The 21229-nt window shown below is 53.2% G+C and overlaps 2 protein-coding genes across 3 annotated transcripts in view; one reads left to right on the plus strand and one right to left on the minus strand.

Annotated features, from left to right (window-relative positions):
* The first annotated feature begins 396 nt into the window (after positions 1-396).
* On the plus strand, positions 397-3304 carry Prxl2b (peroxiredoxin like 2B). 2 transcript variants are annotated; one of them, XM_004657717.2, is made up of 7 exons: positions 414-594; positions 785-989; positions 1314-1365; positions 1962-2025; positions 2129-2204; positions 2489-2607; positions 3126-3304. In XM_004657717.2, exons 1-7 carry the CDS (start codon positions 532-534, stop codon positions 3150-3152), a joined length of 606 nt encoding a protein of 201 aa, XP_004657774.1. In that variant the 5' UTR covers positions 414-531; the 3' UTR covers positions 3153-3304. The 2 variants fall into 2 exon arrangements, with proteins under 2 accessions (XP_045006241.1, XP_004657774.1); XM_045150306.1 differs by lacking the exon at positions 1314-1365 and having other exon boundaries at positions 397-594.
* Positions 3305-4557: 1253 nt separating this feature from the next.
* Positions 4558-21229, minus strand: part of Mmel1 (membrane metalloendopeptidase like 1) — a 32308-nt gene continuing 15636 nt past the window's right edge. Inside the window, exons 6-23 of the mRNA XM_004657716.3 lie at positions 20022-20117; positions 19375-19493; positions 18745-18810; positions 17005-17139; positions 16840-16929; positions 10499-10635; positions 10078-10171; positions 9113-9241; positions 8505-8603; positions 8067-8150; positions 7601-7704; positions 7264-7322; positions 6749-6868; positions 5924-6057; positions 5746-5811; positions 5184-5279; positions 4775-4851; positions 4558-4657 (exon numbers count right to left, since the gene is read on the minus strand). Of these exons, the coding sequence (XP_004657773.2) occupies positions 4558-4657; positions 4775-4851; positions 5184-5279; positions 5746-5811; positions 5924-6057; positions 6749-6868; positions 7264-7322; positions 7601-7704; positions 8067-8150; positions 8505-8603; positions 9113-9241; positions 10078-10171; positions 10499-10635; positions 16840-16929; positions 17005-17139; positions 18745-18810; positions 19375-19493; positions 20022-20117 (1805 nt within the window). The remainder of the gene's footprint in view (positions 4658-4774; positions 4852-5183; positions 5280-5745; positions 5812-5923; positions 6058-6748; positions 6869-7263; positions 7323-7600; positions 7705-8066; positions 8151-8504; positions 8604-9112; positions 9242-10077; positions 10172-10498; positions 10636-16839; positions 16930-17004; positions 17140-18744; positions 18811-19374; positions 19494-20021; positions 20118-21229) is intronic.

Below are 21229 nucleotides of genomic sequence, written 5' to 3' on the forward strand. Positions count from 1 at the left end.
TTATTTATTTATTTGAGAAAGTTGTGTGAGAGAAAGAGCCAGAAAGAGAGAGAATGACTCGCGGGGATTTAAAAGCAGAAACCAGGCCTTGTACAAAGGGCCTACACCCTCCGTCGGAGACTAGACGCAGCAGCGACTGCACTTGTGGCTGTGCAGCCAGAAGCCCACCGTCCGCGCAGGCGTACTGCGGGCGCTGTGGTTTGCAGGCTGCACCTTCAGCCAACCGGATCGCGCGTCTGCCGACAAAGCGACCCAGTTCCGACCAGGCTTTGTAGGAAGGATCTGAAGCCGGGGCCGGTGCTATAGGCGTGCGGGGAGAGGAGCCCGGGAGACGCGCGGCCACGCTGGGGAGGGATCTGGAGCGCGGAGGGGGTGGAAGGACGGAATGGGGGCGTGGCCGGCCCCGGAGGATGCGCGGCTCTCCAGCCTGGGCGGGGCCGTGGGCGGGGCCTGTAGATGACACTGGACCGAACAGTACGGAGTTCTGCGGCCTAGAGCCGAAACCCGGAGCCCAGAGGGACTGCCGTAGCCATGAGTGCCGTGGACCTTGGTCGCGTGGGTGCGTGTGTCCTGAAACATGCGGTGACCGGAGAGGTGAGGCCCGGCTGGCGCAGGGTGGAGGGCGCGCCCAGGCATCTGCTCCGGAGCCAGAGCGGCGGTGGTCCTGAGGGGTTAGGCGGGCGCGCAGGCTGTGCGTGGGTGCGGCCGGCTGTGCCACTACGGAGCCCCGGGCTGTGCGGAGTGGAGACGCAGGTGCATGTCCCATGATCGCGCCGTCCCACAGGCCGTGGAGCTGCGGACCCTGTGGCAGGATCAGGCTTGTGTGGTGGCTGGGCTGCGGCGCTTCGGCTGCATGGTGTGCCGCTGGATCGCCCGGGATGTCAGCAATCTCCGGGACCTCCTGGACCAGCACGGGGTACGCCTAGTAGGCGTGGGGCCGGAGACCGTGGGCCTGCAGGAGTTTCTGGACGGTGGCTACTTCTCGGGAGGTATGACCCCCGGCCCCCCGCCTTGGCTGCCATCCCTGGGCTGTGAAATGATCCTTGTCAGCGCCTTCATTTCTCTCCTGCCTCTCTGTATCTAGGTTGTGCTCTAGCAGAGGTCTAAGCCTAGTGGCAAAGTCCTTGTGTGAGTCCTGCCCTTCCGGTTCCATTGGCCACCTCAGGGTCTCATCTCCTTCGAACCTGGGGACATTCAACCTTAACCTGCCCATCGTGGCTTGGGTGGGTGAACTGGGCACCATGAGTGGACAAGGACAGAAGTCAGGATGTGGGAGAGGGTCTGGGGCATATTGCTCTGGCTTTTCTTTTCAGAGCTCTACCTTGATGAGAGCAAGCAATTTTATAAGGAGCTGGGCTTCAAGCGGTAAGTGTGTATGTATGGGGCATTGAGCTGGCCAGGGGCAGAGGGTTCGGGTGGCCACTGCTATTCTGCTCTGCTGTTCACTCAGTCTGCCCCAAGGAAGCCACCTCTAGTGGCATGCACAGGCAGTTCCAGCTAACCCTTCTTCAGGGTTTCCTCTTGAGTGTTGGTTTCTGTAATAGGCTTCTTGCCCAGGCCCACCCTCAGAAGTCTGCAGTGTCCAGACATCAGAGGGACCATGGAACCCAGTGTGCTTTAGTCAGGGTCCATTCTAGTCCTCTGGTGCCACAGACTGACCGCCTGCTGTGATGGACAGCACCAGCTGAGCCAGATCTTTGGGCGCACTTAGCCTCTGCCCTGTCCCCACACTGCAACCTCTCTTTAGGGCCTCAGGCTAGCTCTACTCAAACTGGGACCCCTGGTAGCTGCTCTGGGCCAGGCTGGTTGCTGATTTGGCTGCCTGGCTCTCTCTGAGCCCCTAGTGAGATGACTGGGGAGGGCAGGGCCTGGTCCATTGTGCATTTCATGGACCCTGGGGACAGGTGTTGGGGCCTGTGCTCCACCAGAGTGTCTGGAACAGGAACCTGCTGTCTTTGCAGGTACAACAGTTTGAGCATCCTGCCAGCTGCCCTGGGGAAACCTGTGCGGGATTTGGCTGCCAAGGTGTGTGAAGGCCAAGGTCATATAGGTCTAGGAAGTGCATGGCGGGAGCCCCTGGGGGCTGTCCTCTGGGACTGACCTGGGCCCTATTCCTCTCTTTTTCCAGGCCAAGGCTGTTGGCATCCATGGAAACCTGTCTGGGGATCTGCTGCAAAGTGGAGGAATGCTGGTGGTTAGTAAGGGTAGGTCAGGACATGGCTCAGGTCCACATCCTCAGTGGGAAGACCTACCATACTTGGTGGCTACACTCTGTCTTGTCCTTCTTTCTGGCTTGTCCATCTCCTCTGGTCCCCCTCTGGTTCCGAATGTCAAGCAGGATGGGAACTGTGTCCAGAACAGCTCTTTCACCTTGGCATTTGGGTGGAGGCTAGGTGTCCTGAGATACCTGGGTTGGTAGCTGGACTACCTTCCTCCTGGCACATGGGTACAAGATACAGGAGTCTTGATTGCCTTCTTGTTATTCCAGGTGGTGAGAAGGTACTGCTGCACTTCGTCCAGAAGTCTCCAGGTGACTATGTTCCCCAGGAGAACATCCTTCAGTCCTTGGGCATCTCTGCAGAAGTCCATTCTAGTGAGCCACCCCAGGTGAGCTGAGATGTGGAAGGAAATTGCTAGCTCCCCTCCCCTACCAGTTATACACAAGTCCGCTGGGCTGTGGTTGGCATGGCCAGGCACTGAGGTACAGCCTCGTGGGATTTGTCATTTTTTTTTCTTGTCATTTTCTGTGTATTACCAGCTTCAGATGTAGGTGCCTCTGTGACCCCACTTGTGCAGGGGACAAGGCTGAAAGGAGCTGAGGGCCAGTGAGGCCAGTGGGAAGGTCTAGGTGGGGCCTCCCTGTGGGTGGTGGGCTGGGCCACATGAAGGCTTCAGGGCAAAGAGAAGGGCGTGGGCTGAGAGCTGGGGTGTGTTCCAGGTGTTCCTGTCAGGCATTACTGTGATTCTGGGGCCTGATCTCTTTTGCCCCAAATACAGTGGAGTGACCCATGGGTCATGCTGCCTCTGTATCCAGCATGCCTCCTTTTCTAGTTGGGTGGTGGGCCTCACTGATTTGGCCCTGGAGGAATATGGCCAGCCTGATGGGACTTCTGTTGCCCCTGCAGTGTGATGAGGAGGTGTGTGGGAGGTGATGTCCCTGGCCCTTGAGGACCTGGAAGCATCTGCTGACTGGGGTGTGCTGGGAGCAGAAATGGAAGAAATTCTGTGGAGCCACAGGGCCAGGACTCTGGACCTCGTCTGATCCTTCAGCAACAATGAGCCATTAAAGTATAGGTGCTGGTCAGCTGGTTTGCTGCCTCCACGCCCTGCTCCTCTGTGGTTCCCACTGCACTCACTGTTGGTCCCTCCAGGCAGGACCCATGTGGAAGTGCCATCTTCCTGCCCTGAAGGGGGTAGACTTCAGACCTTAGTCCATGGGATATTGAGAACAGCTCTATCATTTCCTTCTAAGGTGACTCTAACATCCTAGCTCACCTTGCCTGAGGATGGAGAGGCAGGCAGAGGATGAGGAGGAAAGAGTTTGGTAGAGCCCTGGCTTCAGGCCCCAAATGGAGCCCAGCTTCGGTGGATAAGGGGTTCTACTTGTATCTAGAGGGGGAGGGACCAATTCCTGAGCCAGAGGCTCTTTCTTCTTCCCTCTCTTCCTCCATCCTTCCTTTATTCCCTCCCTCCCTCCCTTCCTTCCTTCCTTTCCTTTTTTGATTTTCGAGGCAGGGTCTTGCTGTAGCCCAGGCTGACATGGAATTAGATTCAGGTTTTCCAAGGGCTGGGACTAAAGGTGTGCGCCATCACACCTGGCCAGAGGCTCTTGACTTGAGAATGGATGGATGGGTATACCCTGCTGGGGCTGGCTTATGAGAAGCCTGGGTGACCACAATGACCTCCATACATTTCACCCCCACATGACCACCTGTAATCACACAGTACATTATTTCTGTTGCTGGTTAGCTCTACTCTTCTGGTTTCCAGATCCCATCTGTTTCCCCCCCTCCCCACACATACACCATTCCTGGGCCACATCGTGACAGCAGCTCCCTCATGAGTCAGTTGCCCCCACTCTGAATTGTGGTCCTTGTTGGTGGCCTTTGGGAGCATCCTAGCCACTACAGTGTCCCCAGCACCAGGATTGTGGGAGGCTGGTTAGAAGCCCTCTCCCTGTCTGCTGTAACTGTCCCGTGACCACCCACAAGGCTCCTACCACGAGCCAGGCAAAGTCTTCTCTGAAGCATTTACTTAGCTCAAGTCTGAAGCTGGAGGACATTTGACAGCGCGCTTGGGAGAGGGTGGAAGACAGCTGGCGGTGTCTAAAGGCTGCTGACCCTCAGGGCCTTGAGAGGGTGCCACACCTGGCACCATTCATCCCAGGTGTGGGCCAGTGTCTGCGCTCCTTGGCAGTGCAGAGGGCTGGCGGGCAGCTCAGATGCCATCAGGCATGGGTGCAAGCTGGGTCACCGCCAGTGACACACCTTCGTGAAGCTTCTGGCCAGCGGTTGGACATGGGCCGCGCAGCGTGGCTCGGCCTTGGCTAGGCCTTGGCTACCAGACACGGCATCGCTCCTTAGGGTGCATGGGGGTGCCTTGGGGACAGTGGAATGCCTCAGCGAAGGCGTCCATGTTCTGCAATGAGCCCAGCACCCTGCAGACCAGAGAGCAGAGGGAGGCCTCAGACCAAGATTGGAACAGGAAAAGACAGAAGTCAGTTGAGCTGGGCAAGAGCACAGAGGTGTGGTAGGGTGAGGTGGAGGACACTTGCCTGTACTTCAGGGGACTGTGGACGTCAGTCTTGATGGACTGGATGGCGAACTCTGGCCGGTACGACCCGCACCATACCTGTGTGTGCACGTGAGAGGTGTGTGGATATGGTACTAAGGGGGGCCACTGATGTCCCTTGTGGCAAGGGAGTTCCCAGCAGCTCATGTTGCTACTTCTGAAGTGGGACTGGGAGGCCAGCAGACTCCCTCCTTCCACACTTGCTGCCACCTCCTCAGATGGCTTCTACTCCCCAGCCCCAGCCTCCTCTTCCAGGAAGCCTGCCAGGTCCTTTGGTTCTGGGGGCTGGCCAGCTTACTTTGCCCCAGGAGGGACCTCACAGTGGGCCCTCCAAAGCCCTGTGTGGGTGAGGAGACATCAGGGGTAGGGGTCTGGACCAGAACTGGGACTACCTGGGCATAGTTGATGAAGAAAAGCTGGGAGTAGGTAAGTTCCAGTCCGGGCAGCAGCTGGTCCTTGCCACCTTCGGCCATCCACTGTAGGTAAGCCTGCCCACACCAAATCGGCATAGGTCTAGCCAGGCCTCCAGAGTCTTCTGATCCTCACGTAGAATGGAGGGCTGGCTCCCAGACCAGCCCCTGGTAGGGTCCCTTCCTTCCCAGTTTAGGGCCAACCACTGGGTACCCAACTCCTCAGTGGCCTACACCCACAGGGCTTCTGGTGTCCCACGATCTCTGTCCCCAAGGTTATAGGTTTTGACTGCTGAGACTGGCAGGCATGCCATCCCTGTTCCATCAGCTCACTAGAAGCTACTAGCGGCCTCCACACTAGCTTAGGTGTGAGGGATATGTGTGAAGATGCTCAGTGTCCTCCCATGGCACCAAGATTTTGGGCTCTGCTGGCTCCCCAGTCAAGGTAGAGGGTTCTTTGCTTAGGACACAGGCCCTGCTTGAGCACTGTCCTGTGATGCTGAGGCTCCCCTCTCCCTCCTTGAGGGCTACTGCTTGGACCTACCTTGTATGCCTGCCGCACCCCACCATTGTCGGCAATGTTTTCCCCCAGGGTGCTGAGTCCATTTACCTGCATATAGGAGACAGAATAGGAGGCACAGCTTGGCCCTGAGTCTCCTTGTCTGGCGGGGCTGGATTTGGGTGCGGGTGCAGAGGCACTGTGGTGCTGGCAGCATGCTCACATTCTGATGGCCAGCCAGGTCCCAGGAGAAGTTGCCGTACTGGTAGACCATACACTCTGACTGCTCCCGGAAGTGCTGGGCTGAGAAGTTACTCCACCAGTCCAACATGTTGCCATGTTTGTCAAAGTTCCGACCTAAGCCGGGGCAGAGTAGAGGCAAGCTGTCCCTCCAGGCCTTGCCCTCACTGTGCCTATTGTCCCTTTCCATTAAGATCATCCCAGTGCCCAGATGTTCAGAAACCTACAGCCGAGACCAGCGTCTAGAGTTCAGGATTCCTGAGCACATGGTGTCATGATGTGGAGGGACTGTTCAGGAAGACTCACATGCCACCCCACTTCTGCTCCCAGGTTAGGGCCTGAATTCTCAAGTGCAAACATAGCCTTGGGGATACCTGGCCATCTTCAGTGTTTCCCATGCTAAGCCATTTGGGAAAATTGGCTGAGTGCCATGGATAGTGTCAGGCCCTAAGAACCAGACAGCACAGTCCCTGCCAGGGATGTAGAGGGGCCAGGCCAGATCCCCAAGACTCACAAGTAGGACAGGCAGGGTCCCTCTCCCTATTTCACTGGAGCAAAGAGGAGATTCAGGATCCCAGGATGTAGCCCTGTCTCTGTCCGCCATGCCGGCAGTGGTTGTCTGGACAGAGCACCAGGCTTGCATTCCAGACCTGCTTGACTCTTACAGCTACTGGTGACCCATGCCCTGGCCTCAGTGTCCCACCTTAGCCACAAGGAGCTTCACTGGATGGCCCGAGGCTGCTCAGTGGAGATGGGAGAGGGTGTGCAGCTTGTAGGCACTGCTCTGATACAGCAAATACCCTCTTACCATTGTCATCAAAGCCGTGCGTGATCTCGTGCCCGATCACCATCCCAATGCCCCCGAAGTTCAAGGACTGTGGCTGCTCCTTACTGAAGAAGGGTGGCTGGAGGATCCCAGCAGGGAACACTGACCCCCGAGAGGGGACAAAGATGAGTTGTAAGTTGGTATTTACATGTACAAGGTTCAGGCAGTCACTTCCACTGGGCCTGCCTTTTAATGCCATAGCTTGGGAGGTGGAAGTTAGGACTTCTGGCTCAATTTGCAGATGAGGACACTGAAGCCCAGAGGCAGAGAAGGCAGCACTCATGTGGGACCCATGCCCACCTACCTCTTTCCCACCCCTATTCTGCCTTCTGAAAAAGGTTCCTCTCTGTGGACCTCTGACCTACATCCCTGAGTGAACAACAGGGGCAAAGTGGGACAGACTGGTATCCAGTCCCCTCTGAGAACAGGCTGGGGTGCCCGTGAGGAAGGGTGGCAGGGCTTCATTCTGACATTTAGAGGGGTGGGGCTAGACATACCGATCTGGTTTCTGTTGGGAGAGTAAAATGCATTGACCACGGCAGCCCCGATGATCCAGCTGTGGTGAACACATGGGTCATTTGTAGTTTGCATTGCTGGGACCCTCCCTCAGGGCCCTCTGCCCTGGCTAACCAAGGAGATCCTTGGCATAGTAGCTAGCCAGTGTCAGGGTCTGGAGCCAATCCTAAGGTCTGTCTCCATCCTGAGTGCCCCCCAAAAGCAGAAGGTACTAGGGGACTTCACACAGGTGTAGTGTCCCTCCTTGGTTGGCATCAGGCCAGCCTTGGTCCATATGCAGCCACCCGTGTGTGGTAGGTTGCCCAGTGTTCCACTCACAGGTTCTGGTCCACCTTCTCCCGAAGCTTCTTGAGGCTCCTCTGGGCACTGGCCTTGAGGTTCTGAAGACCGTTCTCAAAGTATAGGTCCTCCGAAAAGTTCAACTACCGGAGGGAAAGGGGCCATCACGGTGGGCACTCAGGCTGGGTCCTCAGAGGCATAGGAGGGGTCAAGGATTAGGAAAGGGTGTCAGGACTCGCCAGGCAGCCAGCAGATGGCTCACAGGCTTCTGGAGCAGGTTGATGGAGAGGGTACCCCAGTTTGAGCACTTATATAACTCGTAGTCCTTCTGGGCCTATTTCCCCATCTGTTAACAGAGTTAGGCTAGAGCACCCCCAGAGTACGACAGTGGCTGAGTTAGTAACTGAGAGGATGGCAGGGTCCCTGACACAGAACTCCTTCTTCCCAGGGGCTATTCCGAGCAGGGACTGGGGCAGGGGCCTAGGGTGTGTGTGGTGGGGCGCACAGTAGAGTACTCCTCGTCCAGGTGCCTGTTCTCCTCTTCTAAGATGTAGTTGGGGTAGCCAATCTGCTCCTGAATGCTCATAGCCTGAAGAAAGGAAGGGCTGTTGGTGCTGCCCACCATAGGAGGGCTCCTGCGGCTCAGCATGCTGGCTCTGCTCCCCTTGTTGTGTGGTTAAGGGGTTCATATATATGGCACTTTAACCACCCTGCCGAACCTGATCAGGGTTTGAGGGTGGTGTCCAGAAGTCAAGTGACTGCAGTTTGTCACGAGGCTTTGGATAGGTCCTGGCGTCTGAGACCACAGAACCCACACCCATTCCTGGGGGATTTCCCAGACATGACACCTGTTCTAGCTCCCCTCCCCTGGAGATTCCTCTCTAGTGGGGCAGCCTGTCTGTGGGACTCCATGTGGACAACTCACTGTCTGTGGTTCACTTACTTTCTCCTGGGCTTTGTTCTTGGATTCCTCATCCATCCAGCCCAGTTCATCCAGGGTGGCCACAAACACATCCTTCACCTTGTCGATTAACTCGCTGACCTAGAAGGGGTACGCATCCCTGTGTTCTGGGTTTAGCCCGGGGGGGGGCATGACCAACACTTAGGGCTTTTGCAGGGGGTAGTGGTTCATACCGCTTCTGGGATGAGACCAGGGTTACCCTGGCCTTCAGGGTGAGGTATGGTGTTGGCATGGGGGTGACCACCTTGGGTTAGGGTTGGATCCTCACAGGAAGGCCAAGAGCCTGTCTTTCTCTTGGCTCACATCCTGAACAGCATGTACCCCCTTCCCAGGGTGAGGACTGCAGGGTTGAGGGCTGGGGCTCAAGGTCAGAGGCATCTGTTGGCAGAGTTTCTTTTGGTCTACCTCTGTCTTGTGGGTATGGGGTGAATGTGTGTTCTTCTAGGTGCCATTGTACTAGGAAAGCACATAGGTTGAACTGGCCATGAATGGGAGTCATAGGATAGGGCATTGATGATGGGGCTGTCCTAGAGTGAGCCCGGGGGATGCCATGCACAGGGGCTGGCCATCAGGAAACAAGGGACACGTACCATGTTCTTGCTGTCCTCAGGGAAGGCCTCCTTGACGTACAGGGAGCCCACTGCACTCTCCATGTTGTTGTTGACGTAGCTGACACACTCCCGCCAGCGCACCTCCTCCACTGTTGTACCGTACAGCACCTGCATGTGCATGCACTCAGTCATTCATTCTACCTCATGTGCCAACATCTACTTCCCTAGGTCTGGTGTGGGTCTCTGTGTTGTGAGGTGGGCAATCTTTCCCATCATGGGCCTTGGGGGCCAGAGGACGACCGACTTGAGACTGGCCTCTGAATGCTGGCTGTGGGTGGGGGAGGGCTGCTGTGATGGCTGTGGGTGTGGGGAGATCCCTGTGCTGTTTTAAGATCTGTAGTCTTTACCCTGGGAGAGTTAGGTGGCCCACACAGACCCAAGCCTTTCCACTTCAACCTTGTTGTCTGACTGGGCTCTGCCCCATGGCACAGGGCTGGCACAGGGCTGGAGCTGATGGTGCAATGAGAATTCTGCCTCTCTGTTCCCAGGGATACAAAAGCAGAAGAGGGATGTGTGTCTCTCATCAGACTTGGCCCCAGACCTTAGACTGGCCCTGAGACCTCTGCTTAGTGTCCAGCCACTCCTTCCTGCCCCTGAGGAAGCCCAATATGGTCCTTTCTCTGGTCTGGCCTCCTGCCTGTCCTGCTTCAGTATTGAATCCTTTCATCCTAGTCTCTTCATACCTTGAAGATCAAATGTCACCCCGCAGAGCAGCTTCCTAGCATTGTCCCTCCCTCTTTGTCATGCTTGTTGGCTTTGACAACCCAGGTTTCTGCTTTGCTGGCTGCAGACTGGCCCAAGAGGACAGGGGCCCTGTCTGCTTGTCTGTGTCTCAGCCCCTAAAGATGACTCAGCTTATGCTCAGCATCATACACTGAATGAATGAATGGGTGGCGGAGGGCCCATCCTGGCCTGGGCAGGAGCCTGGTCTGGGGCCTGCTCACCTTGCGGTAGTTCACCCGGGCGTCCTTGAATCTCTGGCTCAGGCTGCCGATGCGGTCCATCACCAGGCGCCAGACCAGGTAGTTCTGCATGGTCCTGGGGTGCAAGCCAGGGGTGGGATGGGACGTGTGAGTGCTGTCTGCTGAAGGAGGAGATGTGGCTTGGCTAGCCGGTTCTACCCCATGCAGATTTTGGGGTGCTGGAGAGACCTCCAAGAATCACTCTGTTTGTCCTGCATGCTTGACAGGCCCCACATGGGTAGGATGAGACTCCATGGATACCAGTATTGAACCTCCCATGTCCCTCAAACCTGAGGGAGAGCACTTTATGGGGTTGTCTCTTGAGAGTGGGAACTATGTGTGTGTAGTGTGGGGGAAGCAGGGGCAAAGATGCTGAGGTCCTTGGGACCTTCCCCAGCCTCACCTGGCTGAGTAGATGCTGATGATGTCCTCAAGGTTCTGCAAGTAGGGGATACCATAGACCACCACCTCCTCATCTGGCAGCAGCTCGATTTGGACAGAGGAAAGCACAGTTTGTATGAAGAGAGTCCAGTTAAACCCCTGTGGAGGGAGATGAGTGACAGGAGGAGGTTGGTCCCTCTGCATCCAAGAAGTTCAACTCTACCAAAGAGCATATGAGAAACAGGTGAGAAGGTGCAGTCAATAAGAATCAGGGCAAGCCGGGAGTGGTGGTGCACGCCTTTAATCCCGACACTCAGGAGGCAGAGGTAGGTGGATCGCCATGAGTTTGAGGCCACCCTGAGACTACACAGTGAGTTTCAGGTCAGCCTGGACAAGTGTGAGACCCTCCCTTGAAAAACCACACACACACACACACACACACACACACACAACAAACAAACAAACAAAAAACACAAATAAGAATCAGGGCAAGGAAGCTGGGTGTGGTGGGGCACACCTGTAATCCCAGCACTTCGAAAGTAAAAGCAAGAGGAGTTCAAGACTACCTCAGCTAAATAGCAAGTTTGAGGCCAGTTTGGGCTCCATGGGATCCTATTTCAAACATTACAGAACAAAACAAAACAACCCATAAAGGGATAAGGAGAAAAACTCCAAGGGTGGTGCCTTTCATCTCAGCACTCGAGAGGCAGACGTAAGAGGATTGCTGTGAGTTAGGTTCCCCACTCAGGGCCTGGGCTATAGACTGAGAGTGTCAGGTCAGCCTGGGCTAGAGGAGACCCTACCTTGAAAAGATTCCAAAAAAGATACATGAATATCTTTATTATAACTGAATAAAGTATAAAAACCACATTATCTCAATAGATGCAAAAGTCAGTAAAACTTGCCACCATTCATAATAAAACTTAGCAAAGTAAAATAGAATGAGAGAACTATAATCTAGCAAAGAAAATTTAGGGCTGGAGAGATAACTTAGTGGTTAAGGTGAAGCTTAAGGATCCAGGTTCATTTCCCTAGTACCCATGTAAGCCAGATGCATAAGGTGGCACATGTGTCTGGGGTTTCTTTACAGTGCCTGGAGGCCCTGGCATGCCCATTCTCTCTCTCAAATAAATAAATGGAAAATAAAAGAAATCTCTATAAAAAAAGAAACTTTACATGACAGCAACAGCAACAAAAATGAAGAATCTACACAAACAATATTTAATGGTGAACTGTGGCAAGGCTTTCTTCTGATTGCAAGGAAGTCAAAGAAGGTCTACCATCATGATTTAAGCATCATGCCAAGAGTCCTTGTCAGTGAAGTAAGATAAGACAATGAGATACAATTTATGAGAATTGATATGGGCTGGAGAGATGGCTCAACAGTTAAAGACTCCTGCTTGCAAACCCTACCAGCCTGGGTTCAATTCCCCAGTACCCATACAAAAGCCATATGCAAAGCGGCACATGCATCTGTGATCCCAAGATGTCTATGACAACAGGAAAGCAGAACCAGAAGAATCCAAAGGCCACAGGCTGGATAGCTTGACATTCATTTTCAGGCTGGCAGTTCATTAGCATGAGATCCTGTCTCAAAGAAGGTGGAGCATAGATACCTTGCAGTTGTTCTCTGACCTACACCCCCCACCCCCCAACACACATTCACACACAACTACACACTCATACATACTCTCACACTCACACACACAACACACACACACACACACACAAAAGAATTGCCAGGAATTAAAGTATATATTTCACAAGTGACATGATTTGTGCATATAAAATGTGGAAATACCTATGGATAAACTATTAGAACTAATAAGTGAATTGACTAAAATTGCTGTATACAAAGTTAATATTTCTATATTCTAGTGACAAACAATAAGATAGACTAAAATCATGCCATATATATATATATATATATATATATACATACATACATACATATACATGTATATGTATGTATGTATATACATATATACATATATATGTATGTATGTATGTATATATATATATATATATATAAACACACACACATATACATACACATATACATACACACATATATACGCCTTGGAATAAGTCCAATAAAAGCTGTTAAGGACTTTGAAATTTAAAAAAATGGACTGGGGAGGTGGAACAGCAGTTAAAGGCACTTGCTTGCAAAACCTGCTGGCCTGGGTTTGGTCCCTAGCACACATGTAAAGCCAGATGTCCAAAGTGGTGCATCCAACTGGAGTTTGTTTGCAGCAGCAGATGGCCCTGACATAACCATATTCTCTCTCTCTCTTTCTGAAGTAAAATAAACACATAAATAAATATTATAAAACCATAAAACTCACCGAAAGCAAGTAAAGACAATACAAATAATGGAAGCAATATATTACATTCATGGATTAGGAGACTGTACACGACAAAATGTGAATGTCTCTCAAATTGATACATGGCTTTAAAGCTCATATCAAAATCCCAGCACCTGTTTTTTGGAATTAGCAAGCCAACTTTAAGTTTTATATGGAAATGGAAAGACCCCACAATGATCAAGACAACCGTGAAGAACGCAGTTGTCAGATTTACTATGTCAGATGTTGAAAGCCGGGTTGTGAAGTAGGTAAGGTGGTTGACATATGAATGGATGAAAACCCATGGAACAGAAGACAGAAATACACAGGCACAAAGACACACAGAGACACACTTAGACACACACAGACACTTGATTTGCAACAAATAAGGCATGCAGACCAAGGGCTAAGCAGTCCCCTATAAGTGACACTAGATTACGTGAAATCCCTATGGAAGAAACAAAGTCATCCCAGTGTTGACTCATGGGCACAAGATCAACTTGAAGCTGATGATAGACTACCCCACTAGTGGATAGGCAGACAATGCTGAAAACACCAACCACAAGGAGGAGATTATTGTTTCTCTGACAAAGTGATGTACTGGGCCGTTTAGAGACCTCTCTGGAGCTGAAAGGATCACTGTGGGAGTAAGAAAGTGGACTACCTAGGGGAAAGAATTTGTGCAAGGTCACATGACCAGGGGTAGCATTCAAAAATAGATAAAGCATGTCAAATAGAATAAAACAAGAATTTAGAACAGTGAAAAAAAAAAGAATGTCAATGACCAGCTGCGGAAGTGAGAGTTCCCAGGCGGGGGTCACATGTGCTCTGCTCCCGTTGTGGGGGGCACACTGGCCCAGGCTAAACCCCCAACCTCAGGCAGGAGCTCGGCTCCTGGGGAAAGCTGATTGGGCCAAGAGGTTGCAGTGTGCTTCGCGGACAGAAGGCAGCCATGGTAATACCCAGCTTGTGGCAGAGACCCAGACCTGCTGTAGAACCAAAACCTGACACCTGGGGCCTTACTGGAAGCTTTGGGAAACCCACAACAACACTTTACAGGGATTTTAGACACACTTTTTACCCCCCCCCCACCCACTGATGAAATTTTGTTTTTTTTTTTCTAAAACAAAATGGGCCTGGCTTGGTGGCATGCACCTTTAATCCCAGCACTTGGAGGCAGAGGTAGTAGGATCACTGTGAATTTGAGGCTAGCTTGAGACTACATAGTGAATTCAGCCTGGGCTAGCGTGAGACCCTACCTGAATATATATATATATGGAGAGAGAGAGAGAGAGAGAGAGAGAGAGAGAGAGAGAGAGAGAGGGAGATATCAACAAAAAGGTGGCAGACAGATCAACAGAAGAGATGGCAAGAAACTCAAATAGACACACCCACTGGCCAGGTAGTGTGAAACAGTATTCGGCCTCATAGCATCAGGTAAGTCGAGTTGGATCCTCCCAAAGGGCACAGGCAGAAGGGGTGGAGGGGCTAGAGAGATGGCTCAGTGGTGAAGGCATTTGCCTGCAAAGCCCAAGTACCCTGGTTGGATTCCCCAGTATCCACATAAACAAGATGCACAGGTGACCTAGGTGTCTGGATATCTTTTCCAGTGGCTAGAGGCCCTGGCAGCCCATTCTCTTATCTGCCTTTCTCTCTCTCAAATAAATAAATAAAATATAAAAAAAGAGGCAGATGCCATTAAAGCCTGGAGAGGGTTGCTACCCGCTGAGGTCTGGCAGTGTAAATCTGTAAAACATTTCATTGGCCACAGCTGATCTCACACATGTCTGACCTGGTGGCTTTCTTCCTTGGTGGGCACTGTCGTAAATGTCCCATGTGCAGTGGGACAGGTACCATAGAAAAGCAGACAGTGTGACTCAGACAAGTCCAGACCAACTGCCCAATAGCTGGGACATAGGCCATTGTGATCTTTGAATTTAGTTAGGTTTTTCTTTTTTGAGGTAGGGTCTCCAGGATGACCTGGAGCTCACTCCGTAGTCTCTCTGGTTGGCCTCAAACTCACAGCAGTCCTCCTACCTCAGCCTCTCCAGTGCTGCGATTAAAGGCGCGTTCCACGGGGCCTGGCGTTCATTGTGTTCCTGAGCAGCGTGAAGGGTCCTTGGATGCTGCAAATTTCACTTATGACATGTGAAACAGAAGGTTGGGGGCCCAGGAGCAGGGCCTGGGTTAGTGCTGTGGTGTGGGCAGTGAGGGCCGTGGCTGCTTTGGGGAAGAAGGTGGAGGTAGTGATGGGCAGGGGTGTGAGGGGCTTTGGATGCCACAAATGAGCCAAGCCTTCATCTGAGTAGTGTTCTGTGTACACACTCATTTTGTGAAATTCTGAGCCTTATAAACCTAACACACCAAGGCTTGGGGCCTTTGACATCCCTGCCACCTGCTCCATACCACATCCACTGCCACTCTATGACCTTGAGGTCTTTCTTCCATGGCCCATATTTTGTCCATTGGCAACCCTGTGGTTCTGCCATCAAGATTGACATGGATACCTCCTTATCCCACCACATCCATCACCACTATTCCAGTGCCACTCTGTGTTTTTTTTTAAAATTATTTTTAATTATTTTTATGAGAGAGAGTGAAAGAGAGAGAGAGAGATTTGGTGCATCAGGGCTCAACCCACTGTAATTGAACTCCAGATGCACGTGCCACCTTGTGCACATGTGCGACCTTATACACTTGTGTCACCTTGTATGTCTGGCTTACGTGGACTCGGGAGAGTCAAACATGGGTCCTTGGGCTTCACAGGCAAGTGCCTTAACCACTAAGCCATCTCTCCAGCCCTTGTTTTTGTTTGTGAGGTAGGGTCTCACTCTAGCTCAGGCTGACCTGGAATTCACTATGTAGCCTCCTGTCCCTGTCTACATTGGCCTATGTGCTCAGCAGCCAGTCCTCATGAATGCCAGGCAAGGATGTCCCATTCCGTCCCAAATGCTCTATTACAGTCCAAATCTTGATATGCCCCTCTGGCTGAAATGGCTGAAACACTTACACCCCTTCTTCCCTCTGGTTCCTCACACTCGGCACCAAAACATGTTCACTTCCACTGGCCACAGAGATGGATGTTCTCCCCAGTTTTCACTCAGTTGGCCTCTGATCTGGCTTTTCCCGCTGTCCCCTCCCTTCTCTCTGTCTCATTCTAGTGTCATCTCCATCTCCTTTTCTTCTCTTCCAGAGTGCACACTTCCCCAGGTAGGCTTTGATTTCTGTCTGGAGGGAGCACAGGCTGGAGTAATACCAGGTTTCCCCCAAGGTCTACTGTGGCCAGGGGAGCTGGGACTGTGCTGGGAAAGGGGCCTTATGGTTAGTTGGCTCTGGGGACCAGCACAAGGACAAAGCAGGATCCAGGGTTCAGGTCTTCCTAAGCCCTGGTGTGATGAGTAGGGCCTGGGCTTCTCCCAGGGCTCCTGTCTTGTCCCTGGTGTGAGTATGGGTCTGAGTGCTTGCTTACATATTCTGTCAGGAGAGAAGGGCTGTGGGTCTAACTATGTCTAGTCCTCTGGCCCGGGCTTTGTCCCACTTATCCCTCCTCCCTCTGATCTGGCCACAGGTTGACTTTTCAGGGTGCAGCAGATGAGCTGAGCAAGTGCTGAACTACGAATGAAGCCTCTGTCCCAGGCTAGGCAGCCCTCTGCTACCAACCCTCCCCCATCTTAAGGTGGTGCCTGCTTTGCGCTTGGGGCGGGTCCATCTATAGGAGCTGCCATAGGGTGAGGCACAGACACTCAGTATGAGCTGGCTGGAGAGCAGAGGGTCCTGGGTAGGAATCTGTAGACCCCAGCATTCAGCAGCAGCCTCTGCTTCTGTGTCCTGCTAGACTGAGGTCACCACTGCCCCTCATGGCATGTGGCACCTGCTGACCCATAGGGATGGTCACTATGTCCACCTCTCCCTGAGCATCCATAATATGGGCCCTGCTGAGGTGGTTTGAATGAGCACCAAAGGGTGCATGAAGGCTGGGCCAGTGCTGCCTTCCATGTGGGTGCCCGGGTCTCACCTTCAGGTTAAATTTCTCTTGGAGTTCCTCCAGGTCCATTCTGTGGTACAGAGTGGTGACATCATGCCGCTCCTCCTGGGGAACTGTAGCCTGCACAGAAGGGCAGGGGTCACACAGGCAGAACCCAAAGCCATCCCGAGGCCCCCCAGCCCAGATGTGCCTCACATTGGCCAGGTGTGTTTCCAGCTCCAACACCTGTGCCATGTCCTCTTGCACCAAGTTGTTGTCCTTGGGGAGGTTCAGGTCCTTCCGCAGCATGGTGGCCACAGCCGTCATGAACTGCAGGTAGGCTTCCCGCACCTGGGCCAAAGGACGGTGGATGGAGCTGGGCGGCTTTGGCCACCTTGGCCACCACGGAGCATTCTGTGGGGTGGGGGGTGGTGTGTGATATGAAGCAGCCCCCAGAAGCTCATACCACCAGCCTTTCTGCACATTTTGGTATACAGACACTAAGTGCAGCATCGTGACTGCCTGCACCCATCCACCTGTCACGGCCACTTTGACCCAGCCTGCATGGCAACCTCGGTGCTGTGGACTGAACCTACTACTCCCCTAAACCTGGTGCTGAGCCATGTGCCAGGGATATGCCAGACAGCTCAGGGCTGAGCTTCAGTCCCAATTCCTTTTTCTCTCACTGAGTGACCCATGCCTAGGGCTTTGGTAGGTGAGGATGGTTCTCCAGGTATGTTTTGAATGTAAAATGTCCACCAAAGGTTCATGTGTTTAGACTCTACAGCTGGTGGCATTGTTTGGAAAGGTTATGGAACCATTAGGAGATAGAGCTTTGCTGGGGTCAGTGGGTTAGTGTAAGATGGGCCTTAAGGTTTTATAGCCTGGTCCTACTTCCTGTTATCCTTCTGCTTCCTGACTCAAATGTAATGAGTTGCTTTCCTACTCCTGCCACCATGTCTTCCCTGCCATATTTCCTGGAACTGTAGTAAACTCTTTTCATAGCACTGAGAAAACTGATATACCAGGGATGCACAGTACTGGGTTGGCATCCGTAGATGCTCTGTGAGATCCTCAGTGGTGGGTGCCAAGGTGAGGTTGGGCTGCCTTAGAAATGGGTGGGGGGAGATGGGATCTGGAGAACTTTCATCAAACCCATATGGACACCCTTCTTCATACTCATCTGGGGAGGAGCTATTCTCACACTGCAGAGCATCCCACCTCCCCCCCCCCAAAAAAAAATCAGGTGCTCAGCCAGCTACCAGATTGGATTGGTAGGCATGTGCACAGATGTTCTGGATGCTTAGGGCCTCGATGTCTGAACATCCTCCCAGCCCTCCTGGCCTGTTCTCCAGGTCCCTTCTTTGGCCATGGCCATTTTTTTCTTCTGGCTTGATCATCTATCAAAGCAAACCCCACTTAGTGGCCCTAGTTCTTCCAGCTGTGCCCTGACAGTCATTCCTGCCTCCTGCCTTTCTCCCCTCTTGTCTATTCCACCCTGCTCCTGACTCGAGGACCTCTCTCTCCAAGTTTGTTTTCTGTCCTTTACAGCCCTTCCTTCCATCCTGTTCAACCCTATGCTGTTCCCCTTGTGGTCCCCTCATCTGTTAGCTTCCGATTGTTCCTCTCCACCAATGTAGGCACAGAACCCACAGAGGCGGCTCAGGGCTGCTGCCTGCATGAGATCCCCATGGACTCCCCAGACACTGAATATGGAGGCCTGGTTCTGTATGGGTGTGTCTGGCTGACCCTGTCTGCCCCATAGACTGCCTGGCTAGGTGTGGAAGCTGAGCATCAATGTCTATGTCCCTAGGACTCAGTGCCTGGCTGACTCACAAAGGTTCTGATAGAGGCCGGCTGTGGGGAACACGGGTAGTGGGGAATGCTGGGGCCTGTGGGCCCTAAGATGTGGGAGGAGGCTGTGTACGATGTGAAGCTGGCAGGCCCTCAGCTTACCTTCTGGTTGCTGCCCTCGTTGAAGTAGTACTCCCGGGATGGCATGCCCAAGGTGGGCTGGTCTATCTGGAAACACAGAGTTTGTGACCCTTGGCAGGGGCCAGAAGTTCCCATAAGCTGGCTGAGGTGGGCAGCAGTCCTCTAACCCAGGAGACTATGCCCAGTGGGACTGGCTTACCCTAGAAGGTGTATCCTGACCAACAGAAAAGTTACAGGACTTGGGCTTCAGGGTGGTACTTAGGAGTTGAGGGGTTAGAGAAGGTGTGAACCCCTGGAGGGCCTCACATCACCCTCAACCAGCCCAGACAGGCAGCTCTGCGTGCCTCTCTAGCCTTCCAGAGTGGCCAGCTGCTGTGCCTCTCTGAGGTCAGGCTTTCTGCCTAGGTGCCAGAGGCCTCACTGTGGATGAGAAGCAGACTGGCCTCTCGGGTCTGAACGCAAGCCACGAGGCTCCCCAGGAGCCCTGCTCAGCACGGCTGACCCTGGAGGCTCTGAAGTGGACAAGGAAATGCCCTGGGCTCACCAAAACCCCTGGCCACCACCCTGGCCTGTTTTCCTGCTATGCTATGAGAGTCCTCTACTGGGCCAGGAGACTTGGCTTCTCCCTGACCCCCAGCACGGGCTGCATACATAGATGATGTGGCGGCTGGAGTTCTGGTCATCATTCCAGATGAAGAGGTCAATGAGGACACGCCTGTTGAACTGTGCGTTCATCACGGCCAGCTGACGTTCCAACTCCCACGTGGGACCTGGGGAGTCAGCGCCCATGCTGGAGACCAACCACCCACGTGTAGGTGGCAGATTGGCCTCCTAAGCTTGGAGCTCTGGGAGTATAGGGATCTCTACCTGGTTCAGGGTGGCAAATTCATGGTGGGTCTTAGGGCTTGGGATATGCTGCTGCAAACAGCCCACGGGGGCAATAAGGCCCAAGTGTAGCATCGTGTGCAAGGACTGACTCCCTCCACACCCATCCCCTGCTCTGGAGTCAGAGGCAGGCCTCAGGACAGAGAGGAGAGCATACATTCGGAGCAGGGAGCCCTGCGATATGGGGCTGGGGTTAGAGATTCAGGAGGGATGTCTCTCAGCAGAGCTGTAGGGGACCAGCCACGGTGAACTCAGAGCTGGTACTCTCTCCCCAGCATGGAGCTTGAAACAGTTTCTGGGATTCCCTGAGATGATTTTTAGCTGGGATGAGCCTATGAGGACTCACTAAGGGCAGGATCTTAGTCAGCCAGCTGGAGGCCGGTGGACAGGGCTGCCACCAGGTCCTGCCTTACCTATGGTCTCATTCCACTTATCCATGGCCACCGGCCAGCCTCCCACCACCTCTAAGATGTTCAGCAGGGGCTGAGAGTCTCGCTTCTCGATCACACCTGAGAAGGGAAGTGGCAGTTGCTACCCGGACTTTGCGGAGGGGGGAGTGGATGGGGGCTCATGTGCCACGAATGTGGGGATGCTACATATTCAACGTAACCCCCCCCCATCACAGGCTCAGCCTTAGCACAGGGAATGGAACCGGCACAGGCACGGAAGGGGCCAGTGAAGCACAGGGTCACCTCAGGACAAGAGGCTGGGGACCTGGGAGCTGGCAGCATGTGAGCAAGCCTAGGAAAGTAGTGCTGGCAAGCAGAAGAGAAGCCCAGAGCCACCAGCTGCTGTGTGACGAAACTTAAACTTGCTACTGTCAGTGCTTGGGCAGGAATAGGGGCCACCAGACTTCTGTTGATAGCATAGCAGCAACCTCAAGACTTGGGCTAGACCCCGGGGCAGGGTCCCTCCTTACAAGAAATTGGGGAGAGCTTCAAGTAATAACTTAAGTATAGAGGGCATGTCCAGAAGCCACCAAGGGCATGAAGGAACCCCCAATGAGATGACAGCAGTCTAGTGGTGGCCATAACTAGGGACATATGGACACTGTCACTGCATGTCAGAGGTCACAGGGGAGGGGAGATGGCACCTTGGAAAGGGAGGTGCCAGGGGAGTCTGAGGGAGAGTCACAGGCTGGGGATGCTGCAGGCATGGGTGACACGGAGTGTGGCCATGAGGTCAGGCAGGGCCATATCTGGCCTTTTCTGTTTGGACTTAAGTTGGAAATAGGAACAAAAAGTTCGAGAAGCTGATAGTATTAAGTGCAATCCTGACTGCTTGGGTAGACGAGACAGGGGTTCTGTAAGGCTGCTGGGCTGCTACTGTGGGAATGGGCAGCACGTTGAGTTCTGGCCTGGAGGCCGAGGAAAGGGCTTGAAGACCTGCTCATATACGTGGACTGCCATTGTTCCGCCTTGTATATTCAACCTTTCAGATCAGAAATTAAGGGTGCAACCCAGAGGGAGGTGTCTGGGCTTGGCGAGTGTTGGCCAGACACATTGGACTTTAGTTTCCATGGAAAGATGAGATGGGCCCACATGTGTCTAAGCAGTGGTCTCAAGGAGATACTCCCATAAAGCTGGGGTCCCACGGGATCCTGTTGTCAGATCCACTAGAA

This window comes from Jaculus jaculus, chromosome 5, assembly GCF_020740685.1.
Source record: "Jaculus jaculus isolate mJacJac1 chromosome 5, mJacJac1.mat.Y.cur, whole genome shotgun sequence".
In the NCBI taxonomy this organism is placed as follows: Eukaryota; Metazoa; Chordata; class Mammalia; order Rodentia; family Dipodidae; genus Jaculus; species Jaculus jaculus.